Below are 21,221 nucleotides of genomic sequence, written 5' to 3'. Positions count from 1 at the left end.
TGGCATGGAACAGAGACAGAATAGCATTGTGGAAAGATGAATGGTTGTAACACACAGAAGAAAACTGGTGTCTGAACCTGAGCCTTTTCTTATTTGTTTGTTCTTTGTGTTTGTTGGGAAAGGGTCTCACTATGCATCTCTGGCCATCCTGGAAGCCATATGTAAAGAAGGTTTGCCTCTAACTCATAGAAACCTGCATCCCTCTGCCTCTCCAGTGCTAGGTTTAAAGGTGAGTGCACTACCATGCCTGACCTAAGTCTGACACATCTTCTGATTTCACATCTTCGGAAAGCTTCTCTCAGGTCAGACGATTCTCTCTCTACTCTGGCTTAAGTTTTAAACACAGACAAATCCCTAATCACACTCTGGCTCATGGTACAGCCATTTGCACCCACTCATTTTTCCTGAGGACAAAGACCACTTTGCATATTTTTTATCCCCCATAATCTTCTACTGATCCTTATTTAAAAAAAAAAAAAGCAAAACTGTTCTTTAAGAGCCACTGGCAGTGGTACATACCCATAGTCCCTGCACTTTGGAGGCAGACGCAGGCAGAGCTCTGTGAGTTCAAGGCCACTCCAGTAGACATAGGGAGTTCCAGTCCAGCCAGAGCTACATAGTAAGACCTTGACTCAAAACTAAATTATATATATGTATAAGTATATATTCTAGCCTCTACTTACGTACATTCTCTCCCCCTCCTCTTCCTCCAATTATTGTGGATAATTAATTGCTGCCATCTTGTACCTATCCTTTGGTAATGTTCAGACCTCTATATCTTCACCCACTGAGCAGAGAGCGCTCTCCTACTCTACTGCCCATGACCCTCCCTGATCCTAGGACCTCGTACCTCCAACGCTGAGTAGATCCCTATATATGTGGGTCAGAACCAGAAACAGCACACTGTTGTCTTTCAGAGAATGACAGATTTGAGAAACACAAGTGTGGGGAGTGGGGCAGCAGATGGAGTGACCAAATATGAGCAGGCTCTAGGCAGTCGTGCTGAGGAGCTCATGACAAACTCATTGGTTCCACCATGCTGCTGGCGAGATCTCAGCTCATGTGGACTGATTAGAAGGGACAGCTAACAGTCTCTGGCTTCATGCTTCCCCAACTCCCCCACTTAAGTAGGCCAAACAGCAGGAGAGCTGGGTAAACACGCATCCTCCCTGGAGTCTTAGAGGGGCAGCGCCTGAACCTGCATAGCCAAGCATGAAATAACTTTGATGTCTCCAACGTTAGCCTGAAAAATTCATGCGCATCTTGCATTCTATTTCATAATATATTTATGGTTGTTTTAATGTAAATTTTTAAAAATTACCGAAATTTCCTCCTCCTATTCTAAATATTCAAGTAAAATTGGTATCCCAGTTTTACAGAGTGATCTAGAGACAGCCTCTCTTTCCACAAATGAGTTGGAAGCAGAGAGGCCTTGTGAGTTGCTCAGAACTACAATGGCTTGTGATAGAACTAGGATCAGGGCCCAAGTGTCTTCCCCAGAATGCAGAGTTCTTTCTATCTATCCATCCATTCATCCATCCTTCCTTCCATCCATTCTCTCACTCATTCATATATTCACTCATTCATCCATCCATCCATCTAGTCATGTGACACACATGTATAGAACTTGCTAGGTATTGCATTAGACTCCCAGAGGGAAGCTAGATTCTTGTCCCTCTCTTCAGTTTATAACCTGAAGCTTCTGCTGGGGAACGCCAATATAAATATTCAAAAGAATATTTTAAAAACAGGTCTCTTGGTAACATCTCAGAGAAACTCGTGAACCTTGGAAGTGCTAGTTCTCCTCTTTGGGGCTGGGATTATCTTGGTAGCATAAAACCAATGAAGGCAAACTACTTGTATTGGCTAGACAGTCTTGAGTGATCTGGCATGCCCACGCCCCTCAGCCCCACCCATATCTCTTGGCTGGCCACTCCCATCTCTTTCAGCCCCGCCCACCTCTCTTGGCTGTCCCCACCCACCTCTTGTCTGGTCTTATACCATTTCTTCCTCATTCACCAAACTCCATCCACCTGGCTTTTCAGTTCACTCTGACTCATTCCCCACACCTGGGCTTTGTCCTTATCGTCCCTCTCTCTGTGGAATGTTCTCCTTGCTTGGTCCACACCCTGTGACAATTCTTTCTCATCCTCTGTTCCTCTGTCACTGTTTCAAAGAGGCGTAAGTCTACTCGGAACACAATTTCCTTATCATGGTATCATACTCACTCCCTTTGTAACCTATTCAACAGGTTTTATCCTGTTTTTAGTTAACAATTACTACAGTGAACACAATTTTATACACTTCCTGTATCCATGTGTTTTTCAATGGGACTCTGACATATTTTTACTAAAAAAAAAAAAAAAATAGAGTCCATTTCCCTACTCACTTTCCCTGCTTGGACACAGGGTTTCATGTAGCTCAGGCTGGCCTCAAATTTATTATGCATTTAACGATGAACTTGAACTCCCAAGGTCTGGGATTACAGGTGTGCACCACCATCTTTGGTTTTATATAGTGTCAGAGATTGAACCCATGACTTTATGCATGGAAAGCAAACACTCTACCCAGCTAGCTATCTGTATCCCCAGCCCTGACTCCTCACTCCTCTAATCTAGGAGGCCTTTGTGGCTTTCTCTGGCCAAGAAAAGATGGATGAAACTATGGGAAGCCATAGGCATGCACGTATCTCTATTTTGTCCCTTGTAATTCTGCCACCACCCTAAGACACACCTCGGCAGGGCTGTTGGAGGACGAGGCACACGAAGCAGAGAAGACATGTCCTGTCCCTGCCAGCTTCAGCTTCTGCAAGCTAAACTCCAGACATAGGGGAAAAACCAAGCCGAGAAACAATAGAGCCTCGGAGATGACCCCATCTGTATGAACAATAAATGTTCACTACAGCGTGCCACTCAAGCGTGTGGCCCACTGCTATGCCACCATTGCTACCTGATTGTTTAACTTCTTTTGTCAGACCTGGATGCTACAAGCTCTATAAGAGAAGAGCAGTGTTGCTTTTGTTCATCCAAGCCCCGCGCATAGTAGGTACTCAATAAGTGTGTGGAATGTGTGAGTGTTCCTACTTTAGAAGACTGATCTCTTACACTAGTCTTGTTCTCCTTTGCATAATTAAGGGGTGTTTATCTTCAAATATAACCTTGTGGGACCTCAAGGCATGGAATGAGATGCCCCTGAATGGTGAGATAGCAAAGTCTATAGAGAAAAGTAGTTCCAAAATCTAGCAAATATTGCCAGAAGTATATATGATACTGATCTAATACATCCTTCCCCTGGTCACAACCAGCATTGCCTTTCTCTCTTCTTTAGCCAAAAAGATACCCTCAACAGGACATTTCTCCTTGTCTCTTCTGGCCTGAGTCTTTCATTCCTATAAGCTATTGATTCATACATTATGCCCAAGGGGATAGGAAAATAGAAAGAAAATAAATCACCATGGCTAAGAACAAGCTCACTAGGAAAAGTGTCTCTCCCTAGGCAGATGTAGCAGGAGAGACCATGGAAGGGCCTTATACGAGCCCTGTGGACAGATCACAAGTAGATTCAGAAGTGGCATCTAAATTAGAGAGGTGGGGTGAGAAGTTTCACACAGCTATTCTAAATACACGCTCCTGCAAAAGCAGCCTTGGAGGGTGCAGGGTCGGTTTCTTGATAAGGTAGCACACAATGTGTTTTCTCCTATGCTTCTCACACGTGTGCTCCCTAAAGCAATGTGGCTGGGCACTGCCACTAACTTGGTGACCTGGAGTAGGAAACAAAGCCAGGTTACTCTTGATCTGGGAAGTCCCCTCTGAACTCTGAACACTACATTTTGCTGACCTTCTAAGTGCTACTCCTTTTTGGGGGTGGGGGGAGGCATAAGCCTCTCCTACGTGCACAACTCCCACCCCGACCCCAGGAAACAGACATTCATTTAGGAGGCAGCTCCTTTTTGAGTTGGCTCCTGCGGTCCAGCTTGCTCATGACCTGGGTGATGTCCACGGTGTTGGCTGCTTCTCGAGCTTTCTCTTCTTCTTCCAGCTGCCGCAGAATGACAGGGCTTGGGCTGGAGCGTAGGTGACGCCTCATAAATGGGAGGGTGGAGCTACAAAGAAATACAATCAAGTGGTTGGTAGGAAACCACATCGCTTGCCCAGTGATACCCAGTGACACCCAGTGAAACCAACATGCCTATGGGAGATTGGGCTAGAAGGTTAGAGTTTGGACATGTCCCCTCATTTTCCCAGTGACCTTCCAAGGGTTCCAGAACCATGGCCCAGCAGAGGATGGGACCATAGTGAATACAACTGCCACCAGACTTCATAGGAGGCATGAGGAAGACGTTTTGGTTGACGATAACGGTTACAGACACACCTTCTACTGTGATGAGTGGTCAATTTGTTATATCAATGCAAGATCTTCAAGATCTCAATGTGATCTCTGAAAGATCTTCAAAGAAGAGGGCACGGGGTGTTAGGTGATTGGCGCCTGAGAGTTCAAGTCTTGAGGAAGAAGAAGGGCTCAGAACACTTGTTTAAAAAGCCAGGCTCCAAGGGTATGGCGATAGCTCTCTTGACAGCGAAAGGACCAGAACTTGGTCCCCAGAACCCATATAAAAACAAACAAACAGAAAACCCATTGTGGTGGTTAGTGCTGTTTTATTTAAAAAGGAAAAGGAAGGAAGGAAAGGAAAGGAAAGGAAAGGAAAGGAAAGGAAAGGAAAGGAAAGGAAAGGAAAGGAAAGGAAAGGAAAGGAAAGGAAAGGAAAGGAAAGGAAAGGAAAGGAAAGGAAGGGAAGGGAAGGGAAGGAAGGAAAGGAAGGAAGGAAAGGAAAGAAAAAGGAAAGAAAGAAAGGAAGAAAGAAAGGAAGGAAGGAAGGAAGAAAGAAAGAAAGAAAGAAAGAAAGAAAGAAAGAAAGAAAGAAAGAAAGAAAGAAAGAAAGAAAGAAAGGAAGGAAGAAAGAAAGAAAGGAAGGAAGGAAGAAAGAAAGGAAGGAAGAAAGAAAGGAAGGAAGAAAGAAAGAAAAAGGCAGGGATATGTTTGTATGGTATGGTGTAGGGAAAGGGATTCCTCCATGGGCGATGCTGAGACATCCCTTCCCCTTGAGGGACCAACCTCATGATGGTATAGAATAGAGTTTATTCAGGGCTGTCATCCTCAAGGACAAGATAGCCTAATCTCTCTTAAGCTACTTTGATAATCTGGCTCACTGCCCCCCTCCCCCACTACACTTTTGCCCCGCATCTGAGTTGACTGAAGATGCTGGAATTGGCCCCAGCATTGGTTGAACAAACAGGAATATTTATTAACCATGGGGGGCTGGGGCAGGGTGTAGGGGGGGAGGGAACACGACCCACAAATAACTGTGTTTTGAAAAAAAAATCCTGTGGCGGACTTTCACCACTTTGTTCAAGCTGTTTATTCCTTCCTCTTTAAATCTTTAAAATCATCCTTATGTCCTCCAAAAGAGTTCAATTTGCTCCTCAGAATGTGGCGTCATCCATTGTTCCAGTGTCTCTATAAGATGAGGTGATGGAAATTTCCAACTAGTTAAGGGACTTCTAAGAAATAGTTCCCAGAGGTACCAACACATGGACTATTTCTGTTTGCTTCTCCTGCCCTGCATTTCTCTCTGAGCACAATTCCCCACCCCTCTCTCTGGTATGGAAACAATAGAGATACAAGGGCGGACCTTAATTAATTCTTATTCATCAGTTTGGTGGTAGTGAGGTGGGGGGTAATAAAACAAAACAACAACAAAAAGCACTGAGATGTTCCATTTGCGATACTCATAATTATTGGTCTGATAGTCAGGGCCCTTCAGAGAAACAAAACTTAACTTCCCGGAGGCAATTACTAGGGAAACTTGCTGGAGGGCATTTCTAAGCAAATGAGGCACTCATTCACTTTACAAGCCTTTCCAGCCCCCAACATTGTCATCAAGCAATTGCTCTACTCCAGCCATTTCGTGGAAAGAGAGCCTCATGTCTCTCAAGTAACCAGCAGGCAGCCAGTGATTAAAGACGTTCCACTTGCCTTCTCTTGGTGGTTTCCTGGGGCTCGATAGCTTTGGCCAGCATTTCTTTATAGATTGGAGATTTCAAATAGCGTGCATAAGAATCCTGGTGGGAACAAGAGGAGAGCAGAGGCAGTGAGCCGAGAGGACAGATGGATGGGCAGAATACAGTGTGCTGCAATTTCTTAGCTCTTCCCCTGATAGGACTGCCAAGTTAAGGGCATCTGCTTCCTTGAATTCGGGGTGTTCAGGGAGGTGTGTTGAGAGCTGTGGTTGTCAGGCATGGTGCCCAAGACCAGGCAATGCCAAATTCTCCCAGAGAACTCCAATACACATTCTCGGGACCACCACAGTCCTACCTAGTCATGAACCCCAAGGATGTTGGGGAACTCAACCACCTGAGTCTTTAGGACCACAATTCATATCCATCCCCCAACAAGAGATAAGATGGCATTAACCTTCCATCCTTAGTTGCCATGGAGAGAGAGCCCACTTCTAACCCCATTCACACCCGTTTCTGCCTGGTAGAAAGGAAGATAGATGATACTGCGCAAAATGCTGAAAGGACTAGGCTGTACTTATGGAGGGCGGAGCTTCCTAGGATCTGAGCAGGGTAGGAGCTGGAAACATGGGAAATACCCACCACAGCAACCCAGCAACTGAGAACAGTCTCAAAGATTTATTGAATCCTAGAGACTGGTTGGCAATAGTAGCAATTATGAGAAGTAGGATGGAATCTGGGCCTAGGGATAGAGAGGCCATTGAGTCACGTGGCTTATCACCACATGGCTCTAGAGAGTCTAGAGTCCACTGCAGACATACAGCATTCCTTTCACAAGGTGCCTCAGTCTCACCAGCCCACACGTGCAGCAGGAGGTTTGTGGGTCTGTGCACATCCATACTAAAGGCTAAGAGCCAGACATCTGGGTCTGTCAGAGCAGGAGCTGACTTCCTATCTCCACCGGCGCTGAGACCTCAGGCAAGCCCTGACTCGGGAGGAGCCTCCCTCGGGATCTTTTGGAGGACAAATGTCTTGATTTATGCAGAGACTCTGCCCTATAAGTTTTCAACTGCTCTCAGCAATTACCCTATTACTGTCCCTGATCTACCTGCAACATACGGTCAGCCCAAGGAGCCCATGGATACAGACAGCTTCTATGGGGATTTCCAAGACCAGAGGAGCTATGGGGCTCAAGGAGGTCTAGGCTGGTGGATAAGAGGAAGAAACAGCTGGTCGGCCTGTCTCCTACTACTAGCAACAAAGTATCCACATGTATCCACAGGTCACCTGCCCTTTCCCACATCTAAGGAACTTTCCTGGTAACTGTGAAGGGGGCTCCCTGGCCACCCACCATCCTCAGCACAGGCCTGCCTACCTTCTTCATGAGCATGTAAATGTGGGTCTGCGCTGCATCCAGTACATAGCGGTGGGGGTGTCTGAGCCCCTTCACAGTGATGTCCATGGTTTTGCCATCTATGTTGATCCACCGCCTCGCACCTGGGGCCAGGAACAGCCTACAGAGGAAGGGAAGTGTCTGTCAAAGGAGATAACTGAGGTGCAAAGTGTAAGGAGCCCCAAGACAGGCCCAGGCTGGTTAGGAGATACCGAAGACTTTACACTTTGAAGAGGTTGGTGGGCTTTTCCCAGATGCCAGAATAAGGTCATGGCAGACTTGAGAATGGAATGTTTAACCTTGATGTTCTAGGCGAGCAAGCCAGAAGCTGGTGGGATAGACGGAGGTGGGTGAGAACTTTGCAATTTAGGGTAGAATTGACTTCTAGGGAGACTGGAGAAATAGCTCAACAGAGCACTTACTGTTCTGGCAGAGGACCCAGAACCCATATTGGGAGCTGTGACTCCAGCTCCAGGGTAATCCAGGGTTTCTGGACCTTGAAACCATGATAACACTGAGCACGGGTATACAAGAGCACACACGCACCTGCACACACACACACACACAAATAAAAACAAAATATTTTTTAAAACCCACCTCCTGCTTAACCTTCTGCCTTACCCTTCACCCTAGGGCCAACCTGAAGCCAGGTCCAGACACCTCTAAAATGGCATTCTGGAACCTCTACTCTCCCATGGCCCAGGCTAGGCAAATTTGATGATGAATCTTTAATGCTGACTAGAGAGGATGGGCAGCCATAATCCCAGCTCCCATGGCGTGACTGTCTTAGCAACTAAGCCAGCAACCCCAAGGTTGGCTGAGAGTCTCAAGTCCTGTAGCTCTGTGTAAGGTTTGGCACAGGGTCATCTCTGAGGCGCTAGGTCAGAAAGACTCACACTGTTACTAGAGCGAGTCAGTGGAGGCTAGAATGAGGGTAGGGAATCAAAAACCTGTTCACACTTGCACCCCAAACTGGGATTGCAATCTCACATACATGAAGATGTCTCTTCCCTTCACTGTCTTGTGTCTAAGACGGCCCCCCACCACACCACACTACACACACACACACACACACACACACACACACACACTAATCACACTGTGGTTCTGCGTGGCTTACTCTCATAATCCCTGGACACAAACCAATGGGAACAGGAATATTCCACATCCACCTCAGTTGGCTTCCTTCAGAGAAACACTCAAACCTCCCAAACATCACAGAAGCATTTATGGCATAGTGGGTCCAATGGCTAATGCTGGCCAGAGCCCAGACAGCCACCAGGGTGTGTGACCTCCCCAAACTCTCATTCCAGCCCACATCCTCGACGGAGGCTTCCCCCAGGACTCAGCAGGCCTTACTTGTAGATCTCCTCTGCTTTCTCCTTGACCTTGGACTGATCGCCGTACTTCAAGTCCTCACAGGCTTCCCAGAATCCTAGGTTCTCCCCTGCATGAGGAAGATAGCCCACGTAGATGAAAGCCGGGCAGGAAATGAGCGGAGAGAAGAGGAGAGAATGGTCAGGTGGGCTCCGCTCAGTTGAGTGTCTTCCTGCAAGACGAGTCACTGAGCACCGGGGCATCAAACGACTCCATGTTGACTGAGACCATGAGCCATGTCTCACTTCTGCGGTGAGGGAATTGTTGGATCCCAGCAATGGCGTAGCTCGTGAGCCATAAACTGGATTGGCTGCCAGCATGTTTAACGAGATTATCCACTCACTATGTGGATGCTGTTTGCCCTCCAACGATACATCCTAATATCTGCCTTGTTCTTTTTCTAAATTGGTATTTGTTTGTTTATTGGTGGGCATGGGTGTAGAGATTAAAGGTTGAATTATGCAGTTGGTCATCTTCATCATGTGGGTCCCAGGGACTGAACTGAAGTCACCAGGCTGAGCGGCAAACACCTTTACCCACCGAACCATCCTACCAGCGCCCATATTCTTTCTGGCCGAGAATTTATCTATAGCACACACTTCCTGAACAATTCACACAGGCTCATGAGCATGGATGACTTCACTCTACAGCTTCCTACGCTCTGCTGCATCTCATGCCCATGTGACTTCTGCCTGCTTTGGTTGACTGTGCACAGGGACCCCCACCTTCGTTACACCACCACTACCATCTTCCCGCCCAAAAGTCCTTGGACTATTTGAAAGCTGATAGCAGATGCTTAGACGATACTGACTACTAGGGGTGCTTAATGTCATGAGAACCAGAGAGATTCTGTTCCTCTAGACTGAGAGAGAGAAAACAGACCCCCAAAATCCTTAATCTCTTGCCAATTTCACATTCACTCCCCAGTGCTTGGCTGAACCCAAAAAGCATCAGGATGTGTTGGTACAAGGATTCTAGTGATGCCACGTATCAATTACACCTGAGAAAATAAAGATGGTGTCATCAGTAAGCAAGTAACATGGTGTGTGTGTGTGTGTGTGTGTGTACATACACACTCACACTCTGAAGTGTTGTGGTGCCATTTAATAGGAAAGAGGACCTTTTCCTCTGCTTCCACAGTGTTTCCTGAGAGCCCCCAGTTATGTCAGACTGGTAGAAGCTGCACAACTCCACACTAGCTAGAATTTGTCCCATAACCAGAGGCACATATTCTTTGGACAGAAATCACAGGCCAATGTTTTTCTTCATTAATCTATTGATGTGACATTCACACCTCTTGCTTATTGAAAGTTAATCACTTATAACTAGATTAAATGAGCAATTATTCATAAAAGTCAAAAGGTAAAAAAAACAACTCAAAATGGCACAGAGGAGAAACACCTGTGATATACAGACACATCTGCCGTGAAAGAATCTCTTAGCTTCGGCTGCCAACTGGAAACAGCCCAGAGTTATCTGAGTGGATCTCATGCGGGGAGGGGGATTGCCTCAATTAGATTGATTGGCTTGTGCTATATCTGTGGGCCATTTTCTTGATTGATTATTGATAGAAGAGGGCCCGGTTCACTGCGGTGGGCCTGGACTGTATAAGAAGTGTAACTAAACACTAGCCTGGAAACACGCCAACGAGCAGTACTGCTCTGTGGTTTCTGTTTCTGCTCCTGCCTGACTTCTTACCTCTACTTCCCTCGGCGATGCACTGTGATCTGGAAATATGAGCCAGGCAAACCCTTTCCTCCGCAGGTTGTTTTGGGTGGTGGTGGTTTTTATCACAGCAGCAGAAGGCAAGTTAGAACATGGTGTTCCACGAACCTTGAAGGCATCATGGTGGTTTGAATGAGATTGCCACCCCCTCCCCCATCCATAGGACTATCGATTGGAATACTTGGTCATCAGGGGGTATTACTACTTGAAAAGATTAGGATATGTGGCCTTGTTGGAGGAAGCGTGTCTGTGGGGATGGGCTTTGAGATTTCAAAATGCCCACTCCACACCCAGAGCCGCTCTCTTCCTGATGACTGCGAATCCAGTGGCTGACTGAGCTCTTATCTGGAAGAACTCTCAGCCACTTCTCCAGCACCATGTCTGCCTGTAAGCCACCATGCTCCCCACTGTAGTGGTAACGGACTTAACCTCTGTCAGCCAGCACCAATTAAATGCTTTCTTTTATGAGGTGTTGTGGTATGGGGTCTCTTCACAGCAATAGCATGCTGAGTTGAACAGAGGTTACATTAAGTGAAGTAGCTCAGACACGAAGAGACTGGGCCTACAATTACACTTGCATGAGGAACCTAAAGCTGTCAAACTAAGAGAGGTATGTGTGGCATGGCAGCCACTGAGGGGTGGGAGAATAGGAGGTTAGTAATTAAGTACACAGTTTCAGCTTGAGATAACATCCTGGAAATCCAGACACATTGGTTGCTCAGTGAACAGTGCACTCAAATGGTTAAAATGGTACATTTTTGTGTTACATATTTTTTACTAAGTAAAAAAACAATTAAGGTGGGCACAGAGGCCTGCCTATAATCCTACCCTTTGGGGAGGTAGAGGCAGCTGGATAGCCATACAGTCATATCAGTGAGACCTGGGTTCAATTGAGAGCCCCTGACTTGATGACTAAGGCAGAGAACGACCAAAGAAGACTCCTGGGGTCAATTTCTCAGGCTTCCACACTCAATGGCAGACATGTGTTCAAGCACCCACATATGCATGTATGCACTCACAGGAGTATTTATACACACTCGTTTTAAAACGTTAAATAAACACCTGAAAACACATATAAGATGTTCACTGCAGTATTCATAAAGCCCAAAGCCAAAAGAATCCAAATTCAAGGGTTGGAGAGATGGTTCCATGGGTACAAGCATTTGTTGCTCTTTCAGAGGACCCAGGTTCAAGTCCCAACACCCACATGGTGGCTCACAACCATCTATAACTCTAGTTCTAGAGGACCTGCTCACCTCTTCTGGCTTCTGTGAGTACCAGACATGCACACAGAGTTACAAACATACCTGCAAGCAAAACACTCACATAAGTTTAAAAAAATAACCTAAAAATCCCATGAGCAAATGGATGGATGAATACAGGTGGTGTGCTCAGACAATGGAACCTGATGCAGCCATAAAGAAGAGTGTAGAACACCAAGTAAGAAAAGGCCACACACTGTACGGTCCCCATCACAAGCACGTGGAATACCCCAAATCCACAGAGACTGAGGGAGAGGAGTGTGCAGCATGCCGGGGTGAGGGAAGAATTGGAAATGACCTACCATGGGTAAGGCATTCCTCCCTGAGCTGTTACAGAATTAGCTAGTGTTGGCAGTTGTACGGTTCGGTGAATATACAAGACGACGCAAGACATCAACGCCACTGGATTGAGCCCAGGGTGGTGGGCTACACAATTCTACCACTTCAGAGACTGAGGCAGGAGGATCACGAGTTTGAGGCCAGCCTGGGCTACCCAGAGAGCTGCTGTCTCAAAACCAAACAACAACAACAACAGAACACTTGGAAGACAGAGGCAGGAGGACTTGGACGTCAGGTTCACCCTCAGCAACACAGTGAATCTGAAGTCAGCCTGGGTTATATAAAACTTCAATTTAAAGGTGGGGGTGGGGTGGGGTAGGGGTGGGGGATGAATCGCATATGGGTCATACCTAAGTTTTAAGTTTTTAATTAAATAAGAAAACCAATGGTTTGTGTTCCCTGTTCATACATGAATCCTTCTGACGCTTCTCAAGAGACTGACTATATAATACAGTTTCAGAGATGCAAGGAATTTTTTTCTAGATGCTTGCTTTTATCAAGGGACGCATGGCTGAAGCTCAGCGTGCTACTTTACTCACTGTCCACTAGATGGCGCCATTTCCACTTAATCACGGGGCGCCGAGGCGCCCGCTCCTGTTCCATCCATCTTTTGGAGGGTCGTTACATTTATGCGATTTGGCTTGCTTAGAGAGAATGATTTACAGCAAGCCATGTTCTAATGCAATGCTCTGTATCGGGCCGCCATCCAGACTAAAGCACGTCCAGTATGGCTCGCTTCAGAAGCAGGTCCCCAGACTAACTGCTTTAAGGTAATGAGCCTTGGCGTCTCAAACCCAATCACGGAGCTCCGGGGTGATGGGAATGGACAAACAGATAAAATAAATCGCACAAAAGCCAATTTGTCGGCAAAGGTGGCAAAGAAATTGAACGTGTAATTGGTTCTAATCCGGCCTCAGTGTGTTCCTGGATGTTTCTCAGTGGATGAGACACCCAGAGACAGACCTCCTCCACTAAAGCCCGCATCCTCTGAAGGCTCGGAAGAAACCAGGGCAAGGGGTTACTTCAATCACCCGGGGAGCTTTCAAGACCACAGCGACTGCAACTCAGTCCAATTAAAAAGGCATCTGGGTCCGGGGTGAACACGAGTTTAACATATCTGTGCAGGGCTGGAGATGGTTTAGTGGTTTAGCACTGGCTCCTCTTCCAGGATGGGTTCAATTCCTAGCATCCATATGGCCGCTCACAACCCTTTGTAACTCCAGTTCTGGGGAATATGACACCCCTTCCGGCCTGGATGGGCACTGCATGCATATGGTATACAGAAATACATATTGGGGTGTGTGTGTGTGTGTGTGTGTGTGTGTGTGTGTGTGTGTGTGTGTGTGTGTAAAATAAAATAAATCTAAAAGATATGCATGGTTGGGTTGAATCTACAGAACTTCTAAGCTAAAGGCAATAGGACTTCCAAAGAACCTGGGAAGCTAGCTTGTTCAGCTTCCTGGCCTTTGAAAATGTACTTAGGTGAGGGTAGAGGGCCAGAGGCCAGGGAAATGGGTTAGAAGAACTCTGGGCAATGAAATGAGGGAGACCAAGAACGGATGGAGAATTCCCTGGGAATTGTGAGTGAGGCTAAGGAGATTGTAGAAAAGATGTTAATATTCCCTGGTGCTACACACACACACACACACACACACACACACACCTCAGAATGCAGTGACTTTCTGAGCCTATGGAAAATGAAGGTCCTGGACCCAGGTTAGACTCTTACTCCTGGGAAAGCACGAGACCCTGTTTAAAAGCCTTAACAAGGTATGGAAGCACCCACTGCAAAACTCCTAAAAGTCTAGGCTGGCCATGAAAGGGAGAGTAACTTTAAAAAAAAAAAAGATTCGTGCTGGAGGGAGAGGCTGCTTCGCCCCTGGAGTGTTTGCCATGCGCCCACCAAGCTGTGGGCTCGAGCTTCAACACCCTTTAACACCAAGTAGAGTGTCTCATGCATGTTCCCAGCACTTGGGATGGAGAGTCAAAAGAACCAAGAGGTAGCCTGGGCTACACGTAATCCTGTCTCAGAGAGGAGGGAAGAGGAGGGAGAGAAGAGGAATTGGAAGAAAGGGAGGGAGGGAGGGAGGGAGGGAGGGAGGGAGGGAGGGAGGGAGGGAGGAAGGGAGGAAGGGAGGAAGGGAGGGAGGAAGGAAGGAAGGAAGGAAGGAAGGAAGGAAGGAAGGAAGGAAGGAAGGAAGGAAGGAAGGAAGGAAAGGAGGGAGGGAGGGAAGAGAACTCACCACTAAATTCCTTCTTGAGAAAGTACTGGAAGCTCTGCCGACCCTTGGGGTCTCGAATCAGTTCGCTGAAGTTGAAAGCCCATCTCTCCACTCGCATCTTGGTTGGGACCTCCACCCTGCAAGGATGATGACTGGTAAATGTGGCACTCCCTGGGAGACAGGGGCTGTACTCAGCCTCGGTGGGAGTGATAGGTCTACCAACCTCCGTGAGGTCCTTGGCCAATGTCTCCACCTGATCCCAGTTTTGCTCTGCCCCTAGCCTCTGCATAGACACACAATCCAAGTCGCCACTTACTAGGAGGACACAGCCTCCAAGTCTCCTGGGGTTCACACCAGGATGTGGCCTCCCAGAGATGAGGGAGAGTCACAACCCAGAGGATTCCCTGTTCTAGAAATCTTCAGGGGTAAAGATCCCGGTCATAAAACAATCTGTGAAGGCTCAGGCTGCCACCTTCAAGTCAGGGTAGAATTCCAGTGACATATTGGTCCCTGGATGCTGTGGTCACAGCTACCAGTCAGCATCTGTCACTCACCAAGACTTCCCTCTCACCCTGAATGTACATGAATGTTTGTGACAGCATTTGTCATGATAGTTACCACTTGGGAAAAGCCCAAATGTCCTTCTTCTCCAGACAGACGGGTGTGCGTGAAGCACATTCACACAGGGAAGTTTGTTTATACAAAACTGAAACAAAATGCTACATCCTGCTACAGCGTGAATAAACTCTGAAAGTTTAGTAGGAAGTGAAAAATGCCCAATGAAAGACCACACATCCTATGATGTCATTTACAGGAAGCATCTAGAATAGAAGAATACAGATAATCAGAAAATAGATTGACCACTGACCATCTAGGGGGAGCTCAGGGAGTGAGATTTGGGGGCACCAACAACTAGAAGGTGCAGATTTGTTTTTAAAACATTGTGGTAGAGATTATATTCCCCTGTCAATATAACAAAATTTTAACTGTACACTTTAAATTGGTAAATTATATGACATATGAATTACAACTCAAAAAAAAATCCTCAAACTTGATATAGGGCCTGGTGTATACCAGGTTGGCTTTGAACCTGCTATCCAGCTCAGGAACCTTGAATGCCTGATCCTCCTGCCTCCCAGGTGCTGGGGTTACAGGTGCACCATTATATTGTATTGGGGGTCAAATCTGAGGCTTCACGAATTCTAGACACTCTACCAACTGAACCACAGACCACCCTAAAATAAAGCACATTTTGGGTTGAGGAGATGGCTCAATGGATAAAGCATTTGCTATGAAAGTATGAAAACCACTTTGGGTCTCCAGAACCCATGTAAAAACCTAGCAGGTGTGATAGCCACCTGTAAACTCCCCCCCTCAGGAGGCAGAGACGGGATCCCCAGGGAAAGCTAGATAGGTAGACTAGCCAAAACTGGAGAGCTATGGGCTCAGTGAGAGACCACCACTTAATAAACAAAGTGTAGATGGGTGGAAGGAAGACATCTGATACCAGCCTAAGGCCTCCATACACATGAACACATGGACCCACACACATGGACTCACTCATACACACATGCAAACACATCACACACATACACTCGACAAAATAAAATCGAACAAACCAGATTTGTTAAAATCTCAATGTTTGAAATACATACAATTTGGCATTTAAATCCCAGAACTGGGTGTCGTCTGTTATCCAAGGATTGCTTGGAAGGCAGCCGGACATGATGGCGTCATTGGACGAGAACTGCTCGCTGTACTTGACAATTCTGAAAAGCAGATAGAAAGAGGGCTTCCTAGAAATCCAACCCAGAGAGGCCGGATAACTCCATGGCGTAATTGGCCTGCCTGGCCTCTCTTCTGGTATCGGCTTATCTATTACTGTCTTCTCAGAAAAAAATGTGTGACAGCCCTGGGATGGGAAGCTATTTGGAAAGATCTGTCCTAGTGTATTTGGGAGATAGTGCTGTTTTTCTTCCAGTCCTGTCCCCTTGTCAATTTTCTGTCCCTAGTTCAAACATGGCTTTGTCACATGTCATAGGAAGATTTTACATTCCAAAGTTGACTCAATCTGTGTCTTGGTGTCCATCTTAGAAGCTGCAATTGTCACAGATGAACCAAGACCACTGATCTTCTAGATTCCACCTCTGGAACCAATAATGCCTATGTTTGGGAACTTTAGTGCACTACCGGAAACCCTTTGGCCTCAAGCTAAGTGGGGCCTTCTGAGTTCATGCATTTCCTGATGTCTGAGACAGAGGCAATGCTCTTATCTGTGTGCAAGGAAGAACCACGGGTTTTTGCCATGAATTCTGCCCATAGCCATAGGCATACTTTTAGGGAAGATGACTCATTTTAAAAAACTATTAGTTTGGGAAGGTATAAAGGCTATCTGAAGATTTTTATGAGAACCTGACCTGTGACCTAATGTTGGAAGTCAGCAGTGACAAAATATGGTTCATTGGAACCTAAGGTCAGTTTTCCCGTTGCCTGTCATGTTTGACTTAAAGCAGACATTCTCTTACACACCTATCACTCGTGATTTAGCAAGACAAATCAGGGACATACCCTCCAAGAGACACCGAAGACTTCACTGTGGACCTCATTAAGGCCTGTTGGTAATACATGATCTGGAAAGAGAGACGGCTGTTAGAAGACAGCTGTGATTGTTAATCACGACTCTCAACTTGACAGGTTCGGGAATCACTTGACAGACAGACCTCTGGGGATGTCTATGTGGGGATTTCTAGAGTGGGTTGTGATGGGAGGCCCCACCCTTAAGGTGAACAGCACCAGGCCACAGGCCGGGCCCCAGGATTGAAGACACTGAGGAAAGTCAGCTGAGCAGCAGCTGCATTCATAGCTCTGTTTCTTGACTGTGGATGCCCTGTGAGCAGCTGCCTTGTGCAGTGCTGCTGTGACTCCCACTTGCTCCCATGGTGGACTGTATCCCCTAGAACTATGAGCCAGGTAAACCCTTCCACCCTTAAGTTGCTTTGGTCAGGGAACAAGATAAGTAATATGATCTCCAACTCCCCACCCTTGAGTACAATTAACTCTGATATTACACAGAGATCCAAGGCCATGTATCCACACCAATAGTGTACTCTACATCTCTAAGTCAGGGCTCGGGTTCACACTGCAGACTTCTGGTCAATATCCTCCTTAACCCATCGTGTGCCAGTTTGAGAAAAACCAACAGCTGGGGGAGGGGGGGACAAAGTGTCCAAAGGAGGTTTGAAGTGAGATGGGGAGATATAGGTTGAAGTCCTGCAGAGACGGGCCAAAGTAGATAGCTAATCACCCTGCTCAGATTCCAAATGGATTTGTAAGAGTGGGGTCCAGTTTAGGGAGGCATAGCCTTCCCTCCCACAGTCCTCCCTGACCATCCCTCAGATGTGTGGCTTCAAGGGACATTTCAGATCCCGAGCCTTAGCATCTGCTCCATTCAGACCTCACCAAGCATCCTTTGCTGCCCATTAATTTGGAAACAACTGTCTGAACATTACACATGGATTTCATTTCATTACTTGCATGTGAAGCATAAAGCCACAGTACACATAATTTGTTAGAAGACTTTAAAACCAAGCTTCACTGGAACTGGGAGACTAATTACCTCTTTTCTGACAGCAGTGACAGTTTGTTTCTGTAAAACAAAGAGGAAAAGCCATTAAATCGGTGCCATTAAATCGGTACGGTTCAAATGTCCATTTGAAAAATAGGAAACATTGCCCGTGAGAAAACTGCTCTTCTCCCCATACTTAAAAGGCAGGATCCCACTCCCGCCACTGTCTCTACCACCTCTGCCCTACTCTGTGCCACCAGCAGAGACTAACAGCAAAAGGAGTGGCCAGGGAAGGGATATAGTTTACCACTATAGATTTATTCCTGAAACCCAAGGTGAATTAAAGACCGAGTTTGGAGTTGGCCTTGCTCTCCCACTCTGGCCCATTAGAAAGGGCAGAAAATGGAAGATAAAGAGGGTGACCTGGGCTAAGACAATGTCTCAGTAGGCAATGGCTTAGTAGACATTGGCTCAGTAGAACTTACCAGGGCAAGTCTGACAACCTGAGTTTGATCCCTAAAACCTACATAAAGAGGGAAGGAGAGAACCAACTCCACAAAGCGCATATATGTCACATGCTTGCTTGTTTGTCCACTTGACACAAGCTAGAGTCACCTGAACAGACGGAACCACCATTGAGAAAATGCATCTATACAACTTCCCTGCGGATAAGCCTATAGGACATTTCCTTAACTAACAATGGCTGATGTGGGAGGGTCCAGTTCATCGTGGGCAGTGCCACCCTGGGATGGTGGCCATGGGTGTATAAGAAGACCAGCTGAGCAAGCCACAGAAACAAGCACTCACTGTGACCTCCATGGCTTCTGCCTTCTGTTCCTGCCCCCACATTCATACCTTGCTTTCCCTCAGTGATGGGATAAGCTGAAATAAGCCCTTTCCACTTCTGTTGCTTTTTGTCATGGTGTTTTATCACAGCAAAAGGAACCCTACGGCACCATGGAGAGTACACATAAACACACACACACAAACACACACACACACACACACACTGAAGATAGATAAAAACGAATCACTGGAAGCCACCTCTCCCTGACGCACAGCAGGAGCGACAAAGATCTCTATCTTTGAGAAACCCGCGTGGACCCTGAGCCTGTGTTTCTCTTCTCACCAGCAGGAGCTTTGAATAGATTGTGAGATTCACTCTCAGGCGCTCATAACAATTTGACTGACATCACAAACTGAAAACAAAAAAATAATAACATGGCCATGTTTCTAAAATCAAACCACAGGACTAAAATTAAAAATAAACCCCACAGCCTAGTCTCAAGAGTTGGCCCGTGATGTGGGGAGCTCACACTGTGCCCCGGGCCCTTGCTATCAAAGCAAGTTCACAGTGGAGATGAGTCCCAGGGTGTCCTCTCTCTCTGGACCTTCTGAGTAGAGACAGGGAACGGAGGGTTCCATGCAGGCTTCCCCGTCTTTCTCTAGCTGAAGTCTCCCAGGCTACAAGCCACAGGAGCAGGTCTCTTGGGTCCACCTTTCCATCTCACGCCATCCTGTGAGGGTGGGACTGTGGGAATCTCAGTCTTGGTTTTCCGAGATGTGGTTATGTCCAAGGGCTGTTTGGTGCTGACTCTCATCCTGCAAGCCGAGCCTCAGAACTCCTGCCTAATATTGATGCAGCTGAGTTAACCCAAATCTTCATTAGGAATGGAGTCACACATGTTACAAGGACCCTGCTTCTCCTTAGACACTGCAAAGGGAGCCAGTGTTCCACTGGCTCAGAAGCACAGGATCTCCCAGGGCCAATATGGGATGTCAAGAACACAGCTCTCCTCTCTCATTCATGTGGGATATCGCTTTGACTCATTGTGATTTTAGATCATTGCTTTTCTTCACATTGTTACTACAGCAGCACAAGGTGCAGGGACTTATTTAACTGCCATATCTGATGTTCTCTTTCACAGATCATCACAAGTTTTACTTACGTGACCATATTTTACAATGTAAATGGCACCCTCAGAACACAGGCGCTTCCTTTAGAATCTTGTCTAATGCAGGGCAGACCCTTGACAAATACCAACTCGACGATGGCTCCAGTGTGCTTGGGAGCTTAGGAAGATAGACTTTTTATAAGCTTCCTTTAAAACATCTGGAAACACTCAGCAGATGGTCCAGAGCAGTGGTTCTCAACTATTCTAATGCCGGGAGGGATCCTTTAACACGGTTCCTCGTGGTGTTGTGACCCCCTAACCATAAAACTGTTTTTGTGGCTACTTGATAATGTAATTTTGCTATTGTTATGGATTATAACATAAATATCTGATATGCAGGATATCTGATATTCGACCCTTGTGAAAGGGTCATTTGACAATCCCCCCAAGGGGGGTCACAACCCACAAGTTGAGAAGCACTGATGTAGAGTCATAGCTATCATATATATCTTTACCCCTGTTCTCTCTCAACATAGGGCTTTGTTTTAGAAGACATTTTAGATAGAAAGGGACCCTGGGACCAGAGTAGGCTTGCATTGAAATCTAGTATAATCAGATGCCTCTGTTAGGGTTCTGTTGAAGTAGCTGCTAGGAATCAATAGTATCTAATGATTTAGGACCTCTACTGAAAGAGGAACTGGACTCTCCCACAGTAATTACCCCTCAGCAAACGCAAAGCAATTCACACTTCCTTTGAACTATTAAAAAGCTTTAAGGGAAAAGATTTTATGACTGACTCCATGCTGAGGAGACCAAGGCTCTGGACAGTTGTTGGTATTAATACCCTGCCACAGCAGCTTCTGGGCCATCACTGGCTCAACCAAAACTCAAATGCGCCTCTGCAATAGGCAAGGCTGAGGAGCGAGCCATGAGACATAGCCACTGCGTCTATGGCCTCTCTCCATCTCGCCTGCTCCCTGCACCACAGCCTGCCTTTGCCTTGAGCTGGGGACACTGCAGAATAGAATGTGGCTGTCCAGTCTTTTAATTTGCAATTAAAACAGAGAGAGAAAAGCCTCAGCCATGAGATGAGATACAAACACAGAAACACAACCCATCACCGTAATGGTGTAAAGACCAATCCGCAGCTAGCTCTATGCTCGGCAGCCTGCATCTTAGACATCACCATCCAGAGAACCTAGCACCCACATCAACCTACCCTTCCTCTGTTGCCCCACAGCCTGCCCTGGGGCCCAGGGGCTCGGTGCACAAACACATAAGAAAGGAGCAGGACTCTGGCTGTCCTGTCATTCTCTAGGTCCCACAGGGAGCTGTTGGATGTGACAGCCACGTGCACACGCTTGTTTCTACCTCTGCTGATCTCCCTGTGGATTTACATATTTGCCCATGAGGCCACCGTCTCCATCTT

The 21,221-nt window shown here is 46.6% G+C and overlaps 1 protein-coding gene across 1 annotated transcript in view; it reads right to left on the bottom strand.

Annotated features, from left to right (window-relative positions):
- The window catches only part of Rgs9 (regulator of G protein signaling 9), a 70,528-nt gene that overhangs the window by 6,218 nt on the left and 43,089 nt on the right, over nucleotides 1-21,221 (bottom strand). The window contains exons 10-17 of the mRNA XM_021175698.3: nucleotides 17,949-17,978; nucleotides 16,901-16,962; nucleotides 15,988-16,101; nucleotides 14,354-14,469; nucleotides 8,767-8,854; nucleotides 7,390-7,528; nucleotides 6,034-6,119; nucleotides 3,985-4,102 (exon numbers count right to left, since the gene is read on the bottom strand). Of these exons, the coding sequence (XP_021031357.1) occupies nucleotides 3,985-4,102; nucleotides 6,034-6,119; nucleotides 7,390-7,528; nucleotides 8,767-8,854; nucleotides 14,354-14,469; nucleotides 15,988-16,101; nucleotides 16,901-16,962; nucleotides 17,949-17,978 (753 nt within the window). The remainder of the gene's footprint in view (nucleotides 1-3,984; nucleotides 4,103-6,033; nucleotides 6,120-7,389; nucleotides 7,529-8,766; nucleotides 8,855-14,353; nucleotides 14,470-15,987; nucleotides 16,102-16,900; nucleotides 16,963-17,948; nucleotides 17,979-21,221) is intronic.

Source organism: Mus caroli, unplaced genomic scaffold (genome assembly GCF_978045245.1).
Source record: "Mus caroli unplaced genomic scaffold, Mus_caroli_1 scaffold_13, whole genome shotgun sequence".
Taxonomy (NCBI): Eukaryota; Metazoa; Chordata; class Mammalia; order Rodentia; family Muridae; genus Mus; species Mus caroli.
The sequence above is the reverse complement of the archived record's forward strand: the minus strand, read 5'-3'. Positions and strand labels throughout refer to the sequence as shown.